Genomic DNA, 27,835 nt, shown 5'->3' with positions numbered 1-27,835 from the left:
ACCCTGCTTTGGAGTGACAATCGAAGCCCACTCGCATTCAGGTCTTAAGTTCAATGATAGCTTGACGTGGCCACGCAGGTTAGAAACAGAAGTGGGCACCAGGACTGCAGGGGTGGGATGCGGGGCTTGGTGAACCACGGGGAGACTCCCTAGGAGGAGTAGTGACCTGGGACACTGCAGGGCAGAAATGCCGCCTGGAAGAACGCCCGCTCCTCCCAGGTCTGTGTGGGTTGGGCCCATGGGTTCGCCAGATTGGCTGGGGGCTCCTCGGGGTCCCAGCCGATTGGCTAACGGAAAAGCCCGTTTCAGCAGGGCCCGCCCTGGGCAGCCCCGACCCAGGGGAGCGGGATGGAAGCCCGGGAGCACCCTGCACCTGTGCCCGCCTCTGGGCACCTCCCCAGCAGCCAGGGCCAACGAGGGGTCCCCTCACCCTCAAATCTACCTCCTCAGAGAGGCTCGAACTCCTGGGCCTGCCGCGATCCCTCGGGGTAGTCTCGGTGAGTCAGGGAGGGTCCGTGAAAGAGGGGTCCGGGGCCCGGCCCTCCGGCCTGACGGGGACAGCGGGTCACTCAGTGAGTCTGAACAGCTACCTGCCCCTCTGGGCCTCAGTTTCCTCCCTGTGAAATGAGGGGCGGGGCTAAAGGCTGGTCCCCCTCGAACTGAGGCTCTGGAGTTCAGTCCATCGCCACAAGCTCAGGCACGGAGATGACAGTCGACCCAGGCACAGGACCCAGGGAGACTGTGTGACCCAAAGTCAATGGGGAGAAACCCAGGTATGGGGAGGTGCTGGGGACATCTGCAAACGTTCCATTCCTTAATGTATCCCCGGGAGGCGGCCGCAGGAGGAGACAGACTCAGAGCATACAGATGCACCAGTGGATTTTATTGGCATGAACGCAGCAGCCACGTAAGCTACGGAGCTTATGCCACCTAGCAGGGCGTGAGGGTGAGCAGCGTGTCTTCGCGCACTGTGTCTTCACTACAGAAGTTGTACCTGGGGAGAAAGGGAAGCTTTGTAAGCGTTTGGGGGTCACCTTAGCAAAAGCCAGGTGTTGCTGTTTTTTTTTTTTTTCTTAAGGGGTTAAGCCCAAGTCACAGCTGATGAGTGATTCAGGAGGCACGAGGGGGCCCTAGGACTGGAGCTGCAACCAGCGCCTGCAGTGCTTGCTGCCTGGAGGCTCTAGGACAAGGTCTGCTATGGTTCTGGAGTGTCACACAGGACGGTAGCCTCTGAAGGAAGGGACTCTCACTCCCTTGTCTCCACAGGTGCGTGGCAGCCACCATAGGCTCAGCAGCCTGGCTCACAGAGGGATGCTGTCCTCCAGTCACTCTCGGAAGGGGACAGCGGCCAACACGCCCTGAGCCCTTCTTATCTGCGGCCAATTATGCTGCATAATTCACTTGCGCAAACTTGATCCTCACCACGCATGTGTGAGGGGGTCTGATTATTAGTTCTACATTACAGGAGAGGAAACTGAGGCACAGAGGGCTCTCCATTAATCAGCAGAATAACAAAGATGCAAAAACAGGTCCATCTGATGCCAGAGGCTGTATTTTCAGGATCACACTTCAAGCCTTCCTTGACCTTGTCTTCCAGCTCTGGAGTCGGGGGACCTGGCTTTCCTCCCTGGAGTTCCTCATGACCTTGCCCTCCCATGTTTGAATGCTTTGGGGCTAGTTATCTGAGGATTCTGAGGAAGGATGTAATAACTGGGAAGCTAAAGAAAATCAAGATTTTGGTCCAAGCTCTTCTCAGAATCCCCTCATATTTTTTAATAACTTTATTGGGGTATTAATTCCCACTAAAGAGCGTGCCCACTAGGATTCCTTCCAATGACACAGTATCAAAAGAGAAAGGCAGGGCCTGGTGTGGTGGCTCATGCCTGTAATCCCCGCACTTTGGGAGGGCGAGGCAGGTTGATCACTCGAGGTCAGGAGTTTGAGACCAGCCTGGCCAACATGGTGAGACCCCGTCTCTACTAAAAATACAAAAATTAGCCAGGTGTGGTGGTGCATGCCTGTAATCCCAGCTACTCAGGAGTCTGAGGCACAAGAATCTCTTGAACCTGGGAGGTGGAGGTTGCAGTGAGCTGAGATCACCCCACTTGTACTCTAGTCTGGGCAACAGAGCGAGACTCTATTTCAGAAAAAAAAAAAAAAAAAAAAGAGAGAGAGAGAGAGAGAGAAAGGCAGCCCTCTTCATTTGTAGAAGAGGACTCCCTCTCATGACTGTTGAGAGTTCCATGATAAGAATGCAACATCCCATGATGGTAAATGTAAAAAGTCTTATAATTAACAGAAAACAATGCAGATGTAAGCAGTTATTATTGTGGTTCTCTCAGGCCTAGCCACCTGTGAGCTTAGACTTCTCTCAGGCCTAACCACCAGTGAGCTCGGAAGCTTTGCCCCATTTCCTCACTTGTGTTCCTTGGCCCCTTCCCACCTTCTCTTCTGTGTTTCATTTTTTCTTCCAAGAAGCCCTAACCTGGCATCAGAGGCCTCCAATCATATTCCCTGCACTTGGGTCCTGTCGCCCCTCATGCACCTGGACCTGTTGCCCTGCCCCTGTGCCTTTCCTCCCTCCTCCTCCCTCCCTCATCCTGAGAGCTGCCCTTCCTTCCATCACAGCCTCCCCGGGGCCCTCTGCTTTCCTCCTTGGCCACTGTCTTTCTGAGCCTCTCCTGGGAGTTATTTATTTGGTCTTTTGACCTTTCCTGTGAACTGTAAGTCTGATTTTTCTCAACAGCTAAACTGTAAGCTCCTTGAGTGTAGGCTCTGTCTTTGCATCCCTTACTATTTGCCAGGCCATACAATAGGTACTTAATAAAGTCATTTGCAAGGGTACATTTACAATAGGTACTTAATAAAGAAAGAGAGGGGGACAGGGAGAAATAAAGAGGGGGAGGGCTACCATTCTCTTTGGATACTGTGTCATTGGAGGGAATCCTAGTCGGCAGGTTCCTTAGTAGGAACTGAAACCCCAATGAGGTTACTAAAAAATATGAGGGGATTCTGAGAAGAGCTTGGACCAAAATCTTGATTTTCTTTAGCTTCTTTATCATCATTATTATTATTATTAAATGTTACTGGCCAGTCTCATAACAGGAAAACTTTTGAGTAATTCAACTAATTCAATGTTTTTATTCGCCAAACTAGTTTGAGAGATTTGAAGCTGATTTTGACTTTCCTCTGTTTAAAAACCTGATGTTTTATATCCAGCTGCTCTTAAGAAAGAGTCTCTCTGAGCAGACAGCGAGGGGAGCTGCACTCAGCCACTAGAATGCAGATGACAGCTGATGGGCACAGGGCCTCAGGTGAAGCCTTAAGTACATTCTGTTTGATTTGCGGAAAGTTCAGAAAGCCTCAGCCTTTCCTCAGAAAACCTAGAAGATGCAATGCCCTGGCTGATTTGGCCTCATACGTCTTACCTGTGAGCAAGTCATCTCCTGGGAACACCTCTCATTTTTATTTATTTATTTATTTGTGAGACGGAGTTTCACTCTTGTGGCCCAGGCTGGAGTGCAATGGCACAATCTTGGCTCACTGCAACCTCCGCCTCCCAGGTTCAAGTGATTCTCCTGCCTCAGCCTCCCGAATAGCTGGGATTACAGGCATGTGCCACCACGCCCGGCTAATTTTTGTGTTTTTAGTAGAGACAGGGTTTCTTCATGTTGGTCAGGCTGGTCTCGAACTCCCGACCTCAGGAGATCCACCCACCTCAGCCTCCCAAAGTGCTGGGATTACAGGCGTGAGCCACCGCGCCCGACTGGGAACACCTCTCATTTTTAAGATTCCAGTGATGCCACCACCTGACATGTTTTTAACCACACAGTCCCAGGATTCAGGCCATGGGATGCTTGCTAATGAGGCCGTGGGGAGCTGAATTTTAGAGGCTGAGAATCCTCCGATGGGGTCAGGGAGGAAAGGATTTGGCTGCACCTCCAGCCTGCACAGGGCTCCCCACCAGCCCGGCCCAGTCTCCTCTATACTATGCTCTAGCTTATAAAGCCTCCTGGTTCCACCGACCACCTGGCAGGGCCAACCTCTTTGTTCTCCTTGCCTTGTGGGGATAGGGAGAACCTCACTGGGTCATCCAGTCTGAGGAGATCCAGATGTGGAGTCAGCCCCCATTCTACTCTGCCACCCCACCCTCCCCACCTGGGGGAGTGACAATCTCTGGGACCTGACCTCGGTGACTCCACCTAACCCCAAACTTCAAGACCATCGGTGGCTGAGAGCCCAGGATCTCCTTCCCACAAAGCCATGTGTTCTACTGACCAGACCTGGGATCTGAGCTTCAAGACAGTCACTCTGCCCTCTCAGGTCACCACTCCAACTTTTCCTCCAGCTGTCCCTTTTTCCTACCCATGGCCCTGTGCTTATTCAGGCCCAAAGCCAGGGAGACCACAGGTCAGGATCTCACATGTGTTGCAACCCTAGTGCTTTTTTGTCCTATATAAAATTCTCCATCTTTTCCTAAAACCGATTTATTTTCCGTTTTATTATCCTGAAATGTGATTGGTCTTCTCTTCTTTCAAGTATAGCTATTCACTAGCCCATACTTATAAACTTGTACCCTTCAAAAGGATTTCTTGTTCTCTTTCTTATATTTTCTCATTTTACCTTGAAAGTACAGTCTTATCTTCTGTATTCCCACAGGCAGTGCTGAGAACACCCAATAAGGTGCACCCAACAGAAATGTTTTATGCTCTTTGTCAGTTGCTTGTTTGGGGAGAAGGGGCCACAGATGAGTAAATTTTCTTGACTTTTCTTGCTTAACTATGTGTAACTTTCTGGGGTGGGTTTTCAATATAACATGAATCTCTGCAAACATTTTTCAGCACCAGCCAGCAAAGATACATACACTGTCTTCTCTTCTCCCTTTTGCACAGTGATCTTGGCAGCACCCACTTTGGGGAGGGTTGGATTTATCACATTGTTATTCCAAAGAAACTTGACTTTCTCAATTGTTCCAACATCCAGCTTTGCATCAAACTCATAGGAGTGGGTTGAGCCTGGTGTGAGAATCCCCCTTGAAATAGAGAAACATAAACATCCCTGTTCATGGAAATGAGTTCTAATGACCATACAATGCCATGCTGCTGTTTTCTATTCTAGATTAACAAGATTATTTTTCTGAATTAATTTCCAAATGAAGGATGGAGACATGGAAAAGCCAGCAATATGCAAGCACTGTTCAAACTATGGTTTTAAAAACTCAAGTTTTAAAATTGAATGCTTTCTTATAGAAAATGAAACAGAATTCCTGCATATCATTTTATATTTTTTGGAAGAATTATTTGTACAGTAATGAATTAGCCACATGGTATGGCATAATAAGCATGGGTTATTGTACTAATCAGAAAACAGGATATCTGAAGTAATATTAGATTTACGTTTAAAAAAAAAAAAATCTATTACGAGAGAAAGAGGCCAGGCATGGTGGCTCACACCCATAATCCCAGCATTTTGGGAGGCCGAGGTGGGCGGATCACTTGAGGTCAGAAGTTCGAGACCAGCCTGGCCAACATGGCAAAACCCCTCTCTACTAAAAATACAAAAGTCAGCCAGGTATGGTGGCCCATGCCCGTAATCTCAGCTACTTGGGAGACTGAGGCACGAGAATTTCTTGAACCCGGGAGGCGGAGGTTGCAGTGAACCAAGATTGTGCCACTGCACTCCAGCCTGGATGACAGAGCAAGACTCTTTCTTAAAAAAAAAAATAAAAAGAGAGAGAGAGAAAGAATGAAATGCCTAGGTTTATAACAGAAAAGAAAAATTATTAGCAGAAGTCTGCAATTAACTTCAGTCATAAAGTAATATAGTCCTGCGTTGCTTAACAATGGAGATATGTTCTGAGAAATGTGTCCTTAGGTGATTTAATCATTGTGTGGACATCATAGCATGTATTCACACAAACGTAGATGGCACAGCCTACTACATACCTAGGCTGTATGGTACAGCCTATTGCTCCTAGGTTACAAACCTGTACTACATGTTACTGTATTGAGTTCTGTAGATGGTTGGAATACAGTGGTAAGTATTTGTGTATCTAAACACCCAAACATAGAAAAAGTACAGTAAAAATATGGTATTACAAACTTATAGAGCAACTCTTGTGTATGTTGTCCATCAACTAAAATGTTGTTGCATGTTACATGACTGTAATTAAAAACCATTGACATATGAAGAGATGATAAGTGTTCAAATTAAGTGTGTGGTTTGAAGACTGTGTATATCATCAAATGAGACGTAGTATTAAAATGGCAAATTACCTGAAGATATTGTACTGGTGAGTGTTTCCCTTATTTCCAAACAAAGCAACTTTGATCTGACCAGTGGCTGTTCTTCCAGACAGTGTGATGGAAACCCCATATCTCCAGCCTGCACAGGAGTTCCATCTCAATTTATTCACATACAAATTAGGTAGCCTACATCCCAGACTTGTCTCCTTCTCTTACTCTGAGGCATCAAAGCATAAGAAATTCTTTTTTAAAAAATTATTATTATTATTATTTTGAGATGGAGTCTCACTCTGTAATCCAGGCTGGAGTGCAGTGGTGCAGTCTTGGCTCACTGCAACCTCCGCCTCTCAGGTTCAAGTGATTCTCATGCCTCAGCCTCCCTAGTAGCTGGGACTACAGGCACGCACCACCACACCTGGCTAATTTTTGTATTTTTAGCAGAGACAGAGTTTCACCATGTTGTTGGTCAGGCTGGTCTCCAACTCCTGACCTCAAGTGATCCACCCGTGTCAGCCTCCCAAAGTGCTGGGAATACAGACGTGAGCCACCACGTCCAGCCAAAGTATAAGAAATTCTACTTGTTAATCTACAAATCAAACAAGGCCTTAAGGAGAAGTATGTATTCAGCAATATCCCCCTCTAGAACTGCATTGCCCAGTGAGGAGGTCACTAGCCACATGTGGCTGCTTACATTTAAATCCAAATTAAATACAATTACAAATTTAGTTTCTCAAACTCATTAGCTGTGTTGCAAATGTTAAATTGCCACATGAGGCTAATGGCTACACAGAATATGCCCCTCATTGCAGAAAGTTCTATTGGCCAGCTCTGCCCCAGAATGACAGTACAGTGAGTTAAGGTGAAGAGAGAGGGAATAGGGGCTTGTCTCCACATTTGGGAAGGTAGCTCGGGAGTGCAGCCTGGCTACCACCTCGAGGGCGGGGACTGTGTTTCATCTTTGCTCCCCAGGACCCTGGGCAGTCTCTAGCACAGAGTAGGTGCATGAGCAGTTGTCACTTAGGCTTCTACCTGAAGTGCTGTCCCAGGGCCTGCATGCACACACACACACAAATACAAATGCATATGCACAAACATATGCATGTGCGTGCACACACAAATACATATACAGAAACATACGCATGTGCGTGCACACACACAAATACATCTACACAAACATACGCATGTGCGTGCACACACAAATACATCTACACAAACATACGCATGTGCGTGCACACACACAAATACATATACAGAAACATACGCATGTGCGTGCACACACACAAATACATCTACACAAACATATGCATGTGCATGCACACACAAATACATCTACACAAACATACGCATGTGCGTGCACACACACAAATACATCTACACAAACATACGCATGTGCGTGCACACACACAAATACATCTACACAAACATATGCATGTACGTGCACACACACAAATACATCTACACAAACATACGCATGTGTGTGCACACACACAAATACATATACATAAACATGCATGTGTATGTGCACACACACACAAACCTACACACATATAACCACACACATACACATAGACACCCACATACGAATACACACACGTGCACCCACATATACATAAACATACAGACACACATGCATACATATATAAACACATGCATACACATAAAGGTACATGCACACATAAACACACTCACACTGCATGCATACACCCACACATGTGCACAGATGTACATTAATATACACACACACGATTCTTGCCTAACTCCTATTCATCTTTCCTGTATTCAGAGACCTTGTCCCTGACCCTCCTTCTGGTCAGGGCCAGGTTCCCCGTCCCATAATGTCATGGCAACAGCCACCAATCCCATCACGCTTGTAGTTGCTTGCTCAGTTTCTCTCTTCGGCTGGATTATTAATTTCATGAGAGGAGTGTCTTGTTCGTCCCTGCATCCTCAGTGTCTAGCGTAGTCTGTGGCCCATAAATAATTGTTGATTGAGGAATGAATACATGATTTTTGAATGTTTAATTTGTTGTTGAAATATTGGCAAGTATTTCATGCATCACAACATCAGTGGAAGGATTGATTAACCAATGTCTTCTTACAAAAAAATACAGAGTGATATATATGGTGATAGAAATGTTCTGTATCTTGATTTGGAGGTGGTTACACAACTATTCATTTGTCCAAACTCATAGAAGTGTATGTTAAAAAGCGTGCATTTTGCCGAATATAAATTATACCTCAGTAACTCTGACTTTAAAAACTATGTAAGATGTGTTATATATTTATATGAATATATAACCTCTGTCTTTACTGGGCCACCTCCTACGGAACTGTCATAGGGCAAGTTGGTACTAAGTGGTCCGAACATGCCCAGTCTCTACCCTGTGTCTTAGTCCATTGTCTTAGTTCATTCAGCTGGTTTTAGAGAGAACCCATCCTTCCCCCTGATTCCCACCTGCACTCCACCAGCAAGGCAGCCCCTGGGCATCAGGGATGCATAGACAGAGGGGAAATCAGAGAATGGAGCTGGGCTTCTTAAGGGACACAGCCCAGCAAAGAGCTGGTACCAATTACATCTTTGCTGAATGAAGAGAAGAACAGGTGTGTCTGATGCGGCCTTAAAAAGGAAAGAAACGATGAACTGTGGAGTGGTACAAATTCAGGGTAGCTGGTCACAAGGATGTGCAAATTGGCCTCGTTCTATTAATTATACTATTTGCTTGCTCTCATTTCATGCCAGAGAAATACAAGGGCTTGCTCTCATTTCATGCCACAGAAATAGAATGGAAGAAATGCGCACTCTTTCTAAATCCTCAGTTGCCTTGTAACTGGGATAGTTTGGGTGAATGTGTCCATTTCTAAGATAATCAAAATGTATGCTCAAATATTTCAGGTTGAAAGCAAGCCCCTGATTTGTAACAGAAACTATATACTTGCTTTACATGGGCAGGTAGTCAAAGTGCAACTTACGAGCGAAATTGCTAGCCTCTCCTGTGTTCAAGAAGAATTTCTGCTGCTCTTCACTTGTCCTGCCAGCAAATTTATCAGCATAGTGACCCATCTGTGGGCATCCTTGATGTGGACAGGGGAAGCACTTGTCCTAATGAGAAGAGATAGATGGGACTGTAAGGAGAATTTGTATTTGTATGATTGATACATCTGAGGGAGCAGACACTCAATTTTCCTACAGCCTAAGCGTTCTCCTTTGTGACAGCAAGGGGGTTGGAGCAGATGATCTCTAAGTTACCTTCATCCGGATCAGGGTTCCCAACTTTTAGGCGCAACACATTAGAATTATTTGAGGAGCTTTAAAAAACACTGATGCTCAGGACCTAGGTTAGATCAATTATACCTTCCGTTAAATGGTGAAGTGGTGAATGATAAGCAGCCAACTCTCTGGGACAAAAACCCTGGATTGCAGTGCCTACCAATTTCGGTGGTGTAAATACTCTGACTGTGGCCAATTTCAGGCTACTAACGTGATGTCTCTGAATGTGGAGTTGGGAAGGGATATTCACACTGGCTCTCGTGAGCCAGAATAGGCAGTCTCTAGCCTGTCATTCTTCCATCTCTCCCCTTGTTGCCAGTCTGGCATATAGGACTCCAGCATCCACCTTGCTTTCTCTCTGGTGTGAATTATTCTCTATACATTCTTCTACTCTTGCTCTGCCCATGCCAGAAATGTGCATTCCTGTGTTTTCTAAACTCTATCATTTTTAAGCCAGATTCAGAGGTCGCCTCCTGCAGGAAGCCTCTCTATATCATCGAATTGACTGCTCTTTCTTCTGATTTCCCAGTTTTCCTCTGCCACATGACTCATCTCATCGAAAATATTAGCCACCTCCTGCCTAAAGTTATTTACGTTTTTTCCTCTTCCACTCCACAGGACCATGAACTCTGAGGGACAATGCAAAACATGTAGTGAAAAGGCATTGCAAATCCCAAACACAGCAGGACAACAGTCCCACAGTGGGGTGATGCCCATTGCTGGAGGCAGGACAATAGCTTACAGACTCAAAGGACTTGTAGGAAGCACAGGGGTATGCAGCAAACCCATCGGGGTCGAGGATGCTTTCCAAGTAATACTTGTAGCTTCTTAGGTGATTGCAAGCCACAAAATCCCAGGTTCCTGGGAAAACAAATAAGGAAGCCTGAACAGGTGGTTGGGGGGCTGAAACAGCTTCTCTGCCTCTCTCTCCAAATGAGATGGTTCCAAAGTAGGACCCTACTTTCAGAAACTTAAGATAAATCCAAAATTCAGCCACTATAATGACAATTAACATATAGAGGGTGCTTTCTGTGTGCCAGGCAACGTTCTGATCACTTTAAATGCTTTGTCCATGTAATCCTCAGCTTCCTAGGAGGTGGGTACTGTATCATTCCTATTTATACATTATCATCTCATCCCTATTTTACAGAAAGAACTACAGAGTATTGGCTCAGATTTACAGTTTAGCTAATAGGTGGGAAAGCTGGTAATTAAACCCATGCCCATCTGGTCTTGAGCCCATCCTTCCAACCTTTGTGCCATCTCATGTCCCAGGCACCATGCTAGAGGTCCTCAAAGACATGACTAGATGTGACATGACCAAGCCAATGTGAGGACATTTCCATGCAGCAATTATACAAATAAAAACAAGGACTGTATAACTTTAGGTGGCTTTGTATGAGCTTCACTCTCATAGTGTCTTGATTTTCCTTGCAACCTTTCTTGGCTCCCTGCAACTCCTGCCAAGTGACAAATGTTACATTACACCTTCTAGACCTGGCCTGAGCTTGCTGGGCCATTACTGATGAAGAGTTTCGGCTGCCCTATGCATGCAAACCCTCACGAGGCTGTGACAGACAAACTGCATATGTCCTCATTTTTAAAAATTATTATTATTATTATTTGAAATGGAGTTTCACTCTTGTTGCCCAGGTTGTGGTGCAATGGCATGGTCTCGGCTCACTGCAACCTTTGCCTCCTGGGTTCAAATGATTCTCCTACCTCAGCCTCTTGAGTAGCTGGGATTGCAGGCATGCACCACCACGCCTGGCTAAGTTTTGTGTTTTTAGTGGAGATGGGGTTTTACCATGTTGGTCAAGCTGGTCTCAAACTCCTGACCTCAAATGATCTGCCTGCCTTGGCCTCCCAAAGTGCTGGGATTATAGGCGTGAGCCATCATGCCTGGTCTGTCCTCATTCTTAATATTTGCTTTGATGGCATCCATATTTGCCAAGCCATTTGGATGAAATTCAATAAAAATCTTTACTCATTACATTTGGTCAGACTACTAAGGGTTTTTTCTTGTGTGGTGCCACATGATAAGTCTGGATGAAAACTTCACCTGTCCATTGTCCTTTTGGCCTCATTAGATACAGAGTCAGAGCTGTGTCTGCAGGATGCCCTTTCTTCCCAAGTGCGCTAGATCAACAATAAAGAATAACCACGTCCAATAACAGTCTCCCATCTCACCTTCCTTAACTGTGACTGCTCCTCATTCCTACTCAACATAGGTAAGCAATGGCTCTCATTTTGCAAATAGGCTTGCTGTGGAAACTATTGGGAATATTCTCATTCTAGTTACTGAAGGGGAGCTGATTACATCATTTTGAACCTTATCACTGATTCCCAAGAGAGAATTTGTAGCAAAAGTCTCTTAGTTACAGTCAGGATGTTTGCTCTCATGCTATTTCCTGGCTCTATCAGGTAACTACTAATTGATTGTTGGAGTCACAGCTTTAAGTGACAGTTCCATAATTCTTTGTTGATCGTACATGCCAGGACATCCACAGCAAAGTTTTAAGGAAGCACAAAAGCAGTAAAGCTGAGATATAACAAATACTATGTAGCTACATTTTTTTCCCGAAATAATCCTCAGAAGAGGGAATTGTATATTTTTAAAGACAGTTTCATTTTTATTCTTAAGATTTGCTATACAAAGGTATTGGTCGCTCCAGGAAAGCACACGCCCTGTTCCCCTCACCCCACCACGACTTTACCTGCCCAGATGCCATCTAGATCCACAATCTGAGACAGGGCATTCTTCTTGCATCCCGGCATGTTCTCTCCTCCGTTAGGGAAGAAGTCAAGATGACCCATCTGTTGATTCGTTCCAAAACCTGAAATGTTTAGAAGAGCAATGAGCTTTCTGTCATGCAGGACTTTCATGCTTAAAACACAGTCATGCATGCTCACAGCTAGAGCATCGTGGGCCTCACCCAAGAATGGGATCAGGGGAGCTGCATCCGTATGAATCACATCAACAAAGTCAGCATCAGAGGGATCTAGTCGCACCTCTTCAGGAGTACCTTCAAAACTTGCTTCTACAGGATCCAACCCTAAAAGAGATGATCAGCACTGCAGAACAATAGACCTGACTGTAGATGTCAGCAGCACCAAGGTGTACAGCTGCCCAGGCTATGCACTGCCCAAAGCAAGGGGTACCATGCCCCGGAGTTGTGCAGTGCCATGACCTTGGGTGCTAAATATGAGGACATAGAGTCTGTGGTTCATTACAAAGGGGTTCCCAGTAGCATGGATGGAGGAGGGCAGATGAGCAAAGAAATTCAGATTTTGTTTAAGCAAGGATTTTTTACACACCAGAGTTTCCCATTTCCTTGTGTATCTTTCTTCTTCAACATCCTTTCTCTCCTCAAGTTTGTAGAAAGAAAGGGGTGAAGCAATGTGGTATCATAGTTAAGAACACAGGTTCTGGGTCTAGGTTGCCTGGCTCCAAATTCCTACTCAGCTGCTTTTGGGACAAGATGCATGACCTTGAGCATGTCAGGTTCTTCATTTTACAAAATGGAGTGATAATGGCATCTGTTTGATATGGTTGTTATGGATTAAAACCATGCAGCACTTAGCACAATGCCTGGTGTATACTCATGGGTGTATATGTAAGATATTAATAATTATTATTTTTGACAATTTTCCTTCTTAGCAGGGATCTTGGATTTGTTAATAGTTTTTGAAGGCTTGGTTAGAGCAGCTGATAAAATAGGAACATGAATGTAGTTGCCAGCTGAAAATAAAAGAGAGATTTCTTATAAAGAGTTGCTTGAGCCAAACATTAGCAAAACTAGGTCTGGATCTCGGATCTCCCACTGACGAGTTGTGTGGCTTTGGGCAAGTTATTTGCATCCCTGAGCCTTTTTCTTCAGTTCTGAGAATTATATGAGAAAATATAAATTTTTGTGCAGTATTTGGGATAAGCAGGCACTTAATCTATGCTTACTATAATAATTATAATAACATTATTATTATGATTACCATCATATTATGTAGATATATCTTGTTGCTGTTATAATTCAAATGCTTTGATTGGGTTAAAAGAATGCTTTTGGCCATAATGGCGACTGGGCTTCTTCTACCAGTAGAAGCAGTGGGAAACAATTTTTAGATTCTATTCTGCCCTTAATTTCAAAGAGAAGGGAGAAAGACTTGGCAATAGAGACCCTCCTTGATGATGTTTCGCTTATGTTGATACTAGTCTCACTCTGCGTTTTCCTGGGTGCCCAGTCCTGCTGAGAAAGCAACACCACCAGAAAACTGGGACTTGGAAAGGAGGCGCTAGGACAGAGGTGGAAGAAGCAAGAGGAACAAAATCACCCTTCCCTTGCCATGAAGGTGGCACATGAGCTTTTTGGGGGGCTCCCTAAAATGTTCTGCGTAGGCTTCAAGCAGCCGTATCACAGCCAGGGGGGCAGTCTCCTTCAGGGGAGCTCTGAACTGGGCTGTATTCTTGAGACCTCATTCTGGGGTTTCTGGGGACAAAACTGGGGCCCTGCCCCTGGGGCCTTACCTGTAATCTTGCTCAGGCCTGGAGTCTTGCTCCCTGCCTCTCCAGCCACGTGGGCTCCCAGGCTGTGGCCGATGAGGTGAACTTTGGAAGGCGGATAGCTGTACTCTGTCTGGAGTGGGGGGATTGTATTTTCAGGACATTTTTTTTTTTTTTTTTTTGCTGTAGTTTTTCTAAAATGCCAGCCTGATGGATATTACTCCTCTGCTGAAAATTTTCCATGCCTCTCATTGCCTTCAGGATCAAGCTCAAACTCATTTTGAAGGCCTCAGAGGTTTCCTAACTCATCATCTATTTTTCTAGACTCTTCAGCCAAACCCTTTGTTGAACTTTCAGACCCCCAAATACATCATAGCCTCTCACCTCTGGGCCTGGTTGGTTCTTCTCTTTCTATTGTTGCCTATCCCCCAAGCACTTGCCAGCTAACATCAACAGACTAGCCTTCAGCTCTCAATTTAGACGTCTCTTCCTTGGGAGACCTCCTTAATCCCTTTCCCTGCCCTGTCATTGTGGATTAGCTGCCTTCTATGTGTTCCTGCAAAGCTCCTACCCTCCCCATCAGAACCCACTAATAGATCACACTCTACTGGCATTGCAAGTTTTCACTGCAAGCTCCTTGATGGTCTGGGACCTCATGTGTCTTTTTAACTTCCTCACACACTCCTGACATTGTGCTCCAAAAAAACTGGTGAACGAGCAAATCAAATAGAGATATGAGGTATTTACACGTGTTGCTCTCAGAGACGTTCACCCAAAGGCACTTCATTTATTGGTCTCCCATACTTCTTGTACACATACCATGGGTTTTGATTTCTGTAGGAGTGGAGAAGTTGGTTATTTTGTAGACCCTTTAGCTATAAGAGAAATGGCTCTGGTCATTACCTAGTACAGAAAATAGTCACAAAGGATTAGAAACTTAAAGAATTAAAGACTGAAAGAGTTAGCTAAAATGAAACAGTGTAGGAAGAAATAAGTGAAATGATTATGGCAGAAGGAATTCCCCAACATCAATAGCACCCACACCACCAGGCCAGTAGAGTTGACACATGCCAATTGCACGTACTGTCCGTTGGCTCTCTGTGGCTCTCTCTGGCCATGCCATGTTTCACCCCAAACAGAGCCCACCTGGTGTTGTGGGTGAATTCTGAAGCTAGATGATCTGGATCAAAAGGCACCTCTTCTATTCATTTGCTTTATGACTTTGGGAGCAAACTAGTTAAACTTTCTGGGCCTCAGTTTCTTTATCTGTAAATTGAAGATGATTTAAAAACAAAAAACACTTTCTAAGTGTTAGCAATTCTCATTTTTGCTTCCACTGGCATGTCATTATGAAGGCAAATTTCAGAGTTTTAGAAGTAAGATCTGGATATCAATTTTTTCTCCTTCTTTAATCCATAACTCTCAGCTGCATCTCTACCAGAGACCAGCAGGCACTACTTCCCTCCTCACATAGTCCAGCCAGCTGACTCACCGAGAGGATGTCGAGCATCTGGGCCACCTGGGCACCCACCACTCGCGCATTGTTGGCGGCCTGTGTGTAGGTGGTTTGGGAGCCCTTCTTCCAGTCCACGCAGATGCAATTCACCTCCTCCACCTTGAACAGGTTCTGGTATTGGGGAGATAGCGGGGTTGGGGAGATCATGGGAGCAGGGGAAACCTTATCCAGCCAGGGCTCAGAAATGGTCACTTCTCTCTTCTGCCAGCTAGGGCATGAGATAAACTAGACTCTATTAGGGAATCCTGTTGGTAATTAAGAGTTATCCTTCAGGGCGAATGCTATGAGAAAGGCAAACTGATTTCCCCTCCAGCTTGCAGATTAATTGGAAGCTGGCCACACTCTGGTTTCCTTCAACCAAATTCAGTAAGGTTGATTAGGAAGGGAACAACAATTGCATCATGAAAAGAGTCCTGTTTTGAAAAAGAAAAGGTGTAGGTGCAATCTCCAGTGGCCAGTGTCAAAATGACCTTGCGGATTTGACTATGAGGCGTCCTTTCAGGCTCTTGGCAATGCCGCAGCCTGCTGGGCGTTTACAGAGCTGGAAAGTGAGAGAGAAGCTTCACTATTTTTATAGTCATGATGACACAGTACTTCATGGAGAAGACACATGTAGATATTTGAAAAATAGAACTGTACTGATTTAAAAGAGATTGAAGAATTCTGGAAGGAAAATGTCTTCCTGGATATCGAAGGAGCTGACGTATCTTTAGGAGTTCTGCCAGGCACTACATATTACCAGCTTGAATTTAAAAGGGTACTATAAATTTAAAATCTACTTGGAATCATTCCACATATAGTATACTAATATGTGTGATCACTTGCGCAGAGATAGTGGGAGTTTTCTCCTCAGGACTTTTCTTTTTTGAGACAGTCTCACTCTGTCACCCAGGCTGGAGTGTAGTGGCGCGATCTCAGCTCACTGCAACCTCCGCATCCTAGTTTAAGCGATTCTCTTGCCTCAGCCTCCTGAGTAACTAGGACTACAGGCACCTGTGACCACACCTGGCTAATGTTTGTATTTTTAGTAGAGACAGCGTTTCACCATGTTGGTCAGGTTGGTCTCAAACTCCTGACCTCAGGTGATCCACCCACCTCAGCCTCTCAAAGTGCTGGGATTACAGGCATGAGCCATGGTGCCGGGCCAGGACTTTCATTTTCAAGCTATCCTGAGGAATCTTTCACAAGCCTGGAAAATTTGGAGCATAAACTGCATCAATAAGATGCTTATTAATGATAGGACAGGAAAGCTGCCAAGAGTGAAATGCCTGCTAAACCAAGGCCAAGTGCAGAATGACTTTAATTTTCTGGGTTTGTAATTTTTCCTTTTGACATTACCGGTTGGTGTTATTAATGTATGTGTGGAAGGCAGGCTCCTGGGGTAAATTCTTAGATGACAGAAAAATCGATTGAACCAATCTCCACATAAAGAGAAAGGATGATGGTATATTGTGGTATATCGCACGCACGTGTGTGTGTGTTTGTGTGCATATGCACAAGTTGCACACGTCTGTGTGTGTGTGCGCACATGTGTGTATTCTTCTGTTGCTCTCCTTCTGACCTATATTACATGTAGGTGGCACTTTCTACTCTGTCATTGTAGTAGCTCAATTTTAGTTTTCTGTTTTTCTTTTCTTTTCTCTTTTCTTTTCTTTTCTTTTTTTTTTTTTGAGATGTAGTCTTGCTCTGTTGCCCAGGCTGGAGTGTAGTGGCGCAATATTGGCTCACTGCAACCTTTGCCTCCTGGGTTCAAGCGATTTTCCTGCCTCAGCCTCCCAAGTAGCTGGGACTACAGGCACCTGCCACCACGCCAGGCTGATTTTTGTATTATTACTACAGATAGGGTTTCACCATGTTCACCAGGCTGGTCTCGAACTCCTGACCTCAGGTGATCCACCCACCTCGGCCTCCCAAAGTGCTGAGATCAATTAAATGGTCAGAGAAACACATGTCAGCCTCTCAGGGATATGGGAAAGATTTGAACCAAAAAAGCTCTATAGTCCCTTGTTTATGGGATACAAAGTACTCTCACTAAAAATGGAAGCAGAAAACATCGGGCCTTGGTTTAACCAGAAATTAGATAGTAGGAGTATTTTTCTAATAGCGAATGTGGTTGCTTCAGGGTGCAGATGTGCAGAAACATGGAAAGGCATTTTAATTTTTGTGAAGAGAAGCATTTTAATTGCATAAAGTTACCTAATATGTAAAGTTTTCTTGAGTGCATAAAGTGAGGCAGAGATGTCAGCAGGAAGTGTTGGCCTCAGCTGGCCACAGGGATCAGAGCCGGCTCCTACCTTGCACATGTCTATCAGCCAGCGCTCATCTCCTTTGTCTATGAAGCCGTGGATGATGAATCGGGTCTTTCTGTCTGTTTGAAAATTTGCTGCCTCAATTGTTGATGGATCAGAGGGGAGGAGAATCTGTGACAAATGCAGAAGTGCTGCATGTTTTCGCAGCCCAGCCTCACAGGCCTGTTTTTCTCCTTCCTCATCTCCACCTGTCCCAATGCCTCTACTTTTCAAAGCTCAGCAAAAAGCCACCTCTTCCATGAAGCCCACCCCGATCTCCCTTTTCCTGCCCCATCTCTCCAGGTGAGTAATCACTGCTTCTACTAGGCCTGGATTGTGGTTTGAGTTCTTACCTTCCCTGTGGTTCTTGTTAGACAGTAAGCTGTTTGCTCCAGACCAGAATCACACAGCAGCTAGAGGTTCTGCAAATGTGAACCATTCATTCATTCAAACCAACATTACTCAGGACCTGCTCTGTCTAGGTCTAGCCAGGTCTGGGGGGCAGCTTGAGGGATGGGGTGGGGCATGGTGGAGGAAGGGGGCACAGAGATAAGGTGCAGGGTGGGCATAGCCCCGTGCCCAGTTACAGTGACATTAACATGACAGAGGTCTCACTTGAAAGTTGTTTGGGTTTTCATTGGTGTACAGCAGGAAGCGGTGCCGATCTTCTCAGCGGTCCAGGGGAGAATTTTTAGGGGCCTGATTGCTGTCCCGCCCCAGGGCTCAGTGTCAGAAAAGCACCCGAGGTCCTCATAGCAACTTCTTTTCCTGCAGAGAAAGGAATCTGCTTAAGGATTTGCTCTCGAGGTGTACTCTGGGGTGTCACTGCTGTTCGGGCCTGGTCACTCTTCTGTTTAGGGACAGTCTGAAGACAATGGATGAAACTACTTCAACCCCTCCCACTCTCTTCTTGACCCCAGTGCCCACCTACTGGCCTGGTAGCAGTCCCATTGAATCCCACAGGGACACCACTGGTACCTTTGTTTAGAACTACCATCAAAACTGGAAAGTTCTAAGTCCCATTCCTAGCTCTTCTGATACATTTATTTGACTAATGTGATAATGGGCATTGATAAGTCAATATGTTAACTCAGGCAGATGTTTCATGCTTTACTTAGAAATGTCTGGCCTTGGGCACCCCGAGAATGAAGGTAGGCCACTGGGGGGATCCCCAGAAACAGGTCTCACTTAAACTGCCCAGCCTACTCTCCCAGGCAGAGTGCCAGCCCACCTCTTCTCTCTGGTACCCTGGAGCTGCTGGGAGCCCTGCCAGTTAAAGCTTTCTCTGGCCAGGGCTGAGAGCTTAAGTTTAAGCTCTTCCTGCAGGGCAGGAGTGGTGTTTCTTACCTTTGGCTGCTCCCAGCAGGAAAAGTGTGATTGTCCAGAAGATCAGCATCTACAATACATTCAAACATAACTCAGTTTCACCAGGCATTGCCAGAGCAGTGAGCACTGACGCCCTTGACTTCAGTACTGTTTGCCTCACCTGTACGTCACAGCAGGGGGAAAGGAGTGGCAAAGGTGGCTTACCCTGTCTAATGTTCCAGATGTTCTCTCCCACCGGATCGAATATCCAGGCCTTTGTAAAAATATACATTCCAGCCTTATCATTTAGACACTACTTCAAGAAAACAGCAGGTGATGATAACCCATGCTGTGTGCGCTTAATACTTTAATCTGCCCGAATACACAAAACAAGATTAATAATAGCTGTCAAGTCTTCCCACAAGTCTGGAAAGATGACAGAATGCTTGGTTAAAACAGGGAGTAAGGTCACCAACCTTTCACCTATGTAACTATGCATGTACTTGTGAGCTGAATGGGCCCCCACTTTTCTTTTTTTTTTTTTTTTTTTTTTTTTTGAGACGGAGTCTTGCTCTGCCACCCAGGCTGGAGTGCAGTGGCCGGATCTCAGCTCACTGCAAGCTCCGCCTCCCGGGTTCACGCCATTCTCCTGCCTCAGCCTCCCGAGTAGCTGGGACTACAGGCGCCCGCCTCATCGCCCGGCTAGTTTTTTGTATTTTTTAGTAGAGACGGGGTTTCACCGTATTAGCCAGGATGGTCTCGATCTCCTGACCTCATGATCCGCCCGTCTCGGCCTCCCAAAGTGCTGGGATTACAGGCTTGAGCCACCGCGCCCGGCCGGGCCCCCACTTTTCAATGTTCTATTTCATCACCAAATAGTTTACAAGTCTCAATAGGGACACAGCAGCAAACCCTAAAAATAGAGGATAGTATTTCTCACTTAGAATAGATGAAAATACCCGCAAATAGTTGAGAGTAAAGAGAAATCTCTGATTAAGAAAACCTCTTCTCTCTCTCTGTCTGTCTCTCTCTCTCTCAATTTTCCTCTCTCTCAAAGACTAGAAATACTGGGCATCTGAGATTTGGAGAAAAATTCAACAGCCCCCACAGTAGCCTCTGACCACAATCATCTCATTAACTGCCTATTCCAGTTATCTATTGCTATGCAATGAACCAATCCAAAAGACAACACCTTAAAACAATAGCAATGATTGCATTATGCCACTATCATCTCAATAGTTGGGTTCAGGAGCCCCCAGAGGCCCGTGTCATGTCTGTTGAGTTTCCCCAGGTCCTCTGAAGGTTGCACACCTGCAGATAATTCTTGGCCCCTGTAAGGCCGTCATGATATAGCCAGAGATCTATGCATCTGTGAGCAGCCCAGCCAGTTCACACAGCAAGGCAGATAAGCCCTCACAAGGCAAACACCATGAGTGCCTCCCCTTGCCAAGTTAAATATGCCTTAGTATAAAAGTTCTCAATCTTGAATAACCAAAACGCAAGGGTGCGGGCCTAAGGGCCTTCCTCTTAAGAAAATGAAAAGGAATCCTGGAATCATAAAGAATAGCTGCCAACTGTTATGAAGTCTTGCCAAGTACAGTCAGAATTCCACGTACCTTACATGTATTACCTAATTAGTCTTAAAACAACCCCACAAGCCTCTCTTTATAAATGTGGGAACTGAGGCACAGAGAGATAAGTAAATTGCCTAAAAAGTCACACGACTGATGAGTGATGAGGTAAGACTTGAATTCAGGCTGTACAGAGTGAAATAAGGAGTGTTGAATATTCAGTTGTGCTGAGCTAGTAATCAGCAAGCTTCAGTGGATGTCAACCATGTAGAACAAGAGGGATACAAAGAATGAGTCAAAAGAGAAAATGTGAAAACCCTTTTGGCCCCTGACCTGTTTCCCCCCCACTTCCAGGCTTCCCCAGGATGGAAAAACAGGCTAGACTTGATGATGGATTGGGAAGGTGATTACAGTTCTTCATCCCTTCCTCCTGTACACATACCCTTTGCAATATGATGTTGCAGCTACTTCCATCAAGAACTGGAGTTTATTTCTCCACCTCTTGAATCTGAGCTAGACGTGGTATGACTTGATTTGATCATTAAGTGAGGTAACAGCAACATCTTTGAACAACTCAAAGCCAGTTGGCCCCCAAGTATGTAAAGGACCCAGCCAAGATTAATGGCACTGCCTATTCAACCCACTGTAACCACAGATGCATGAGTAAATCCAGCCAAGACCAGAAGAACCTCCCAGCAAACTCATATTTCTGATAAATGCTTACTGCTTTAAGCCACTGAATTGGGGATAGTTTGTTATGCAGCAGTAGCTAACCAATATAGGAACCTAAGCCATACCTGGTATTCAGAGACAGCAGCACCTGTTGCACTCAATGTTACTATTCTTCGGCACACAGCATCAGGTTTGAGCGTACCCTTTCCCAAGACAATGAGGAAACTCCCTGCATCAGTCAATATACACTGTGCTCCAATGTACTGGCTCCTGTTTAAATGCTCTGGGGGATTTAAATAGACTAAGCCTCTAGCAAGGCTGAGGTTTAAGCTGCTTCTCCTTCAGAGACTGTCAGAACAATTTATTCATTCCACACCAGTTGGAAACATTTCTGGGTGAAGCTTTGAAACAACAATAACAACTTGAATTATTTATTTATTTATTTATTTATTTATTTATTTATTTATTTATTTATTTTGAGAGGGAGTCTCGCTCTCTCACCCAGGCTGGAGTGCAGTGGCGTGATCTCGGCTCACTGCAAGCTCCGCCTCCTGGGTTTACACCATTCTCCTGCCTCAGCCTCCCTAGTAGCTGGGACTACAGGCGCCTGCCACCACACCCAGCTAATTATTTTTGTTTTTAGTAGAGATGGGGTTTCACCGTGTTAGCCAGGATGGTCTCGATCTCCTGACCTCATAATCTGCCCACCTCAGCCTCCCAAAGTGTTGGGATTACAGGTGTGAGCCACCGTGCCCATCCCTTTTTTTTGAGACGGAGTCTTGCTGCTCTGTCACCTAGGCTGGAGTGCAGTGGCATGATCTCGGCTCACTGCAAGCTCCACCTCCTAGGTTCAGGCCATTCTCCTGCCTCAGCCTCCCGAGTAGCTGGGACTACAGGCGCCTGCCACCATGCCCGGGTAATTTTTTGTATTTTTAGTAGAGACGGGGTTTCACCATGTTAGCCAAGATGGTCTCGATCTTCTGACCTCGTGATCCACCCACCTTGGCCTCCCAAAGTGCTGGGATTACAGGCGTGAGCCACTGTGCCTGGCCAACAACTGGAGTATTTTGAATGAACTTTTATATCTCAGTCAGTTTCAGGATCACAAGTAAGGATTCATAGACTAGAAATCTGTGCATGTCTTTTTGAAACCATGACTTCATTTCCACCAGACAGCTCTCAGGTCTTCAAGATGTATGACTCACTGAAGGTCAGGAAAATAAAGAGTGAAGTCATCAGCTATTATCTGTTATATATGCATGTATAGATGGAACCCAAATATCTGCTTTCCTTCAGGCAATCAGTTCTGTCCTTGTTTGCTCCTTCAATTTTAATTCTGGGAGAATGATACAGTTGGGTTCAAGGTGGATTCTCAGAGTCCCTTAATTTTAGAGAAATGTTTGTTTTGAGAAAGCTGGTTTTTAAATCTCTTCCAGAGCCTAGACTCAGGCTGTATTACATTGAACTATGTTTCTAAATATCCCATGAGCTGGCAGACTGTCCCTCTGTGTGTTGTAATGGAAGCAGGGTAAAAGACCTTACCTCATCATTAGTCAGCTACTGATTTCTTTCTTTTTCTTGCATTAGAGATACCTGTCTGTGGGAAGTGAACTCAGCTTCTGAGTTTCGCCTAGACTTCTCAAAGTCCTTGATGACCGTTGGTAGATCTCACCGAGGCCAGACAAACCCTGGTGCCAGCTGGAGTGCATTAGGTCCAAAAGTCTGCACTCCTCTGTAGGGGTCCTTGGCATTTCCAGAACAACCCCCAGCCTTCAGAATCTGGGTGCTGTGAAGTTCTGCAAACTTAAATGATGATTAGATAAGGAAATGATCAGAACTTGCTCTCCATGCAAGTATCAACACGGTTGATTTACACCCAAAACTTGGCTGAAGCCACTTTTGGGGGCTTCTGCTTGTCCATGAGGAAGTTCTCATCATCCAGCTGCCATGGATCTTGGAGACCAGGAACTGGGTCTTTTTTTTGTTCACTTGTATGTCTCCAGTGTCTAGCAGAGTGCCTCACATGTGGTAGTTGCTCAATACATGTTTGTGGAAGGCATGAATGCTTACTCAAGCACCATCCTAGTCTTGTCTCCTACAGTTCTCCTCTCTGAATACTGCCCAGAAGCCATAGCAAACTGTCTTCTTAATATTAAAAGAGCTAAGCTTTTAAAAACTATGTAACTTTTCTGTACTTACCTTTCGTTGTTTCATAATGACCAAGATCCTATTTAAGAAAATGTTTTAGGTCTTTTGACATTTCTTACAAACTTCTGAAATTGTAAGTTACGTCTTTTGATCTCAGAATAACTTTGGGACATACCAGAGGGTCCTTGGAGCCTCTCAAAGGAAGAGAGATATTAAACAAGTCAGGTTTATTAAATATGTTAAATTATATGGGAAGCATTGTAAATAAGAAATTATATTTAACCTTCTTTGAGTTATATTTGTATAAATGTGTTGTTAATATGTGTTCCACAAACTAATACATTCTTAGAAATCTAATGTGTTAGCAGCTGTAATTTTGGTTATTATGTTAAAATGTTATATGCTGCTAAACAACCACATTTCCTTGTGAATTGTGTCACTATTATAATTCATTCTCAACTTTTAACGATGGCCATTTTAAGTTCTGTTACGCACAGATCGTTAAATAGTTAATTGTTTTCTCTTTTCTTTTCTTTCTTTTTTTTTTTTTTTTTTTTTGGAGACAGAGTCTTGCTCTGTCACCCAGGCTGGAGGGCAGTGGCACGATCTCAGTTCACTGCAGCCTCCGCCTCTCAGGTTCAAGCGATTCCCCTGCCTCAGCCTCCTGAGTAGCTGAGACTACAAGTGCATACCACCGTGCCTGGCTAGTTTTTGTATTTTCAGTAGAGACAGGGTTTCACCATGTTAGCCAGTCTGGTCTCGAACTCCTGGCCTCAAGTGATCTGCCCGCCTCAGCCTCCCAAAGTGAGCCACTGTGCCCAGTTAATTGTTTTCTGAAAGCTTTTTGCAAGCAACTATAACCTTATAGAGCTTCAGCTTTATGGAGATTCATGGCAAGTACTCTTACAAGTATAGGCTGATAACTCTAAGATTATCCCAATGGATTGGGTAAGAATTCGCAGAGCTCTAACAAACTGGTGTCTTGATATAGGCATGAGCCACCATGCCTGGCCCTCTCTATCCACTTTTTAAGACCTAATGCAAATATTCTTTTCTTTCTTAGGGTGTTATTGTTTGGACATGGCCTAATTTTAAATACTTGACCCTAGTGGGTCCATTCATTGTTTCCATTAGTGGGAAAATCATTCAAAAAGTATTTATGTGCTCACCTACTACATGCCAGGCATGTAGGCAATAGGTAAACCCCTTAAGGAATTTAGAAATAGGATATACAGAGAAATGAACCAGCAATTATGATATGGAGAGTCAAGGGTTGAGGTGGGAACATTTCTGGGTGCAGTAGGATTATTGCCGGGAAGCCCCTTATCAAGTCTTAGGGGGTATGGGTGATGGAGGTGAGGAAAGATTTCCTGGAAGAAGTGATGTCTACTCAGATACTTAAGAATCAGTAGGAGCTGAGCAGACAGGAAGATAAGGAAAAGATCATCCCGGGAAGAGGAACCATTCATGGCAACATCCAGCCGCATCAGAGATCAAGGCCCTCCTGGAGGACAAGGCCAAAATGTAGAGTTCCAGAAGCAGCATGGTGAGAGATGACGGCTGGAGTCCAAGGTGACAACTAGAACATAAAGGACCTCACAAAGCTCATTAAGGAATGTGGATTTTGTCCTGGGGACCATTGGGAGGATGATCAATTTGTGCTTTAAAAAGATCAAAGAGGCTGCAGAGAGATGAGAGGTCTGGTTGAATTTTGAGGTTGACATTGTCATGTCAATTTAGTTATAACTGGTAAAATTAAAACAAACACTCCTTTGGGAGGCTGAGGCGGGCGGATCACGAGGTCAGGAGATCAAGACCATCCGGCTAACCCGGTGAAACCCCGTCTCTACTAAAAATACAAAAAATTAGCCAGGCATGGTGGTGGGCGCCTGTAGTCCCAGCTACTTGGGAGGCTGATGCAGGAGAATGGCGTGAACCCAGGAGGCAGAGCTTACAGTGAGCTGAGATCGCACCACTGCACTCCAGCCTGGGTGACAGAGCGAGACTCCGTCTCAAAAAACAAAAACAAAAACAAAAACAAACAAACAAACAAACAAAAACACTCATGGAATTTATTAGAAATAACCTACCTAGTTACTTTCACAAGGATAGAGGGATGAGTTAGGAATTACCGATTCTGTCCAGTCCTCATCTCTCATCTCCTTATGTGGCATCTCTCCTGAGATGTCTGATGTGGAACAGACACAGAACTAAAGATGGTGGGAAAAGTGGCAATGATCGGTACTTTCCTCATGGACCTACCCAGAAGGGGTCATTTTGGACCTGGAAGTCTGTTTAAAGTGATCAGAATGCCATCAGTAATATTAATAATGAAAATGATGACAGTCTCATGTAAACAGTATTCCCAAGTTCAAAAGGCAGCAAAATTTAACAGTCATTTATGGTTCTTGAGACCATATTGAAAAATTTCATTGAGAATAATGGAAATTGATGATAGAAGACAAGAATGTATTGCTCCACCATTAAATTTTATTAGCAGTAAGATTTAGTGATCACATGTCAGCAGCCTCCTAATGCAGTGTGAGGGTGAACAGAACTTCCTCTCACACTGTTTCTAGACTACAGAAGTTGAAAAATATAAAAATAAAGTTAAACCAAAGAAAGGGGAGAGGTAGTTTCCATACTCACTGTATTTGCAAGCTATAGTGGAAAATAAAATGTGCACTCTCATAGCTAGCATTTGTTGAATGCTAATTATTATATTTTTGGCTTTAACCTAAGTATTCAACATATATCACCTCTTTAAGGCCTCCCACGAAGAATGTTGAGTGTACCATTAATATTTACATTTACAAATGAAAAACTTGCCTTAGAGAATTGAAATATTTTACCCAAAGTCATTCAGCTATTTAATGGCAAAACCAAGATTCAAATCCTGTCTCTTAGTCACTAAAACATATACCCTTGGTAATTTTGATTTCACTAGGCATTTTATTACCTGAAATGTTACTTCTAAGTGGCATACATTAAAATTTTTTATTTCAATAAAATTATAATGAAAAGAATAGTCTTTTATAAAAATCCAAGCAATAGATACATAATTTTCAAGATTAGATATAAGAATCCAACCTACATATCTAGAAAATACCAAGCAAGATGAAAAAAAAACTTGGTAACTATAAGATTGCACAGAAATATCCACATGTCCATAATTAATATAGTTTAAAGATCACCATTCAAGAAAAATTTCCCATGTTCATTAGCATCCTATAGACATAGTTTAGATTTACACAGACTCATTTTTTCTTTTGTTCAGAATTATTTCCAGAGCAAGTTTGAACATTTACCTGATGCATACATATGTGATGGTGACTAAGGTAAACTTTAGACGTTTTTATTTATAAACCCATTTTTCTTAAGTTCTCAAATACTTTATCTCTATTAAAATACTTATCTATGATCAAAAGTATAGGTATGCAAGTATAAATATTCATTCAATAAGTAGTTTACCTTTTCTTTTCTTTTTTTCTGAGACAGAGTCTCGCTGTGTTGCCCAGGCTGGAGTGCAATGGTGCAATCTCGGCTCACTGCAACCTCTGCCTCCTGGGTTCAAGCAATTCTCCTGCCTCAGTCTCCTGAGTACCTGGGATTACAGGCACACTACCATGCCCGGCTAAGTTTTTAATTTTTTTTTTTTTTTTTTTTGAGACGGAGTCTTGCTCTGTCACCCAGGCTGGAGTGCTGTGGCCGGATCTCAGCTCACTGCAAGCTCCGCCTCCCGGGTTTACGCCATTCTCCTGCCTCAGCCTCCGGAGTAGCTGGGACTACAGGTGTCCGCCACCTCGCCCGGCTAGCTTTTTATATTTTTTTAGTAGAGACGGGGTTTCACCATGTTAGCCAGGATGGTCTCGATCTCCTGACCTCGTGATCCGCCCTTCTTGGCTTACACAATATCATTTTAACTCCAAAGCAATTGACAAAACTTCTAGTCTTTTATGGATATGGAATCCCTCTTAAAGTTTAACATTGGCTCAAAGCTAGAGGTTTGACCACAATGGGAACTGGAATCTTGAGATTTCTATTGTAACAGATACATAGACATTTACTTCAAACAATGTACAAAACGTGGTATAATGGGTTGTTCCTTAGGTCATCTTAAATGTCACAAGACATTGTCCCTTACTAGGATGCAACTAAGGACATTGTTTGCCTTGTTCACTGCTATATCCAATTCTTATAACAGATTCTTGCATACAGTAGGTGCTCAGTAAGTATTTACTGAATGAATAAAATATTATTGTAGGTTCTCTTATATAAACATATTGAAGGTAAGGACATAAGCTTTTCGATGATTGAGACTAAG

At 44.3% G+C, this 27,835-nt stretch overlaps 1 protein-coding gene across 1 annotated transcript; it reads right to left on the bottom strand.

Annotated features, from left to right (window-relative positions):
- Positions 1 to 862: 862 nt before the first annotated feature.
- On the bottom strand, positions 863 to 19,211 carry PNLIPRP1 (pancreatic lipase related protein 1). Its single transcript, XM_010388898.2, is given in 13 exon segments — positions 863 to 994; positions 4,865 to 5,032; positions 6,276 to 6,384; positions 9,216 to 9,345; positions 10,256 to 10,374; positions 12,231 to 12,350; positions 12,450 to 12,569; positions 14,036 to 14,144; positions 15,504 to 15,638; positions 17,822 to 17,947; positions 18,431 to 18,474; positions 18,477 to 18,577; positions 19,156 to 19,211. Coding segments are annotated over 13 exon segments (1,401 nt in total). The 3' UTR covers positions 863 to 930.
- Between the last annotated feature and the right edge of the window lie 8,624 nt (positions 19,212 to 27,835).

Source organism: Rhinopithecus roxellana, chromosome 11, assembly GCF_007565055.1.
Source record: "Rhinopithecus roxellana isolate Shanxi Qingling chromosome 11, ASM756505v1, whole genome shotgun sequence".
NCBI lineage: Eukaryota > Metazoa > Chordata > Mammalia > Primates > Cercopithecidae > Rhinopithecus > Rhinopithecus roxellana.
The sequence above is the reverse complement of the archived record's forward strand: the minus strand, read 5'-3'. Positions and strand labels throughout refer to the sequence as shown.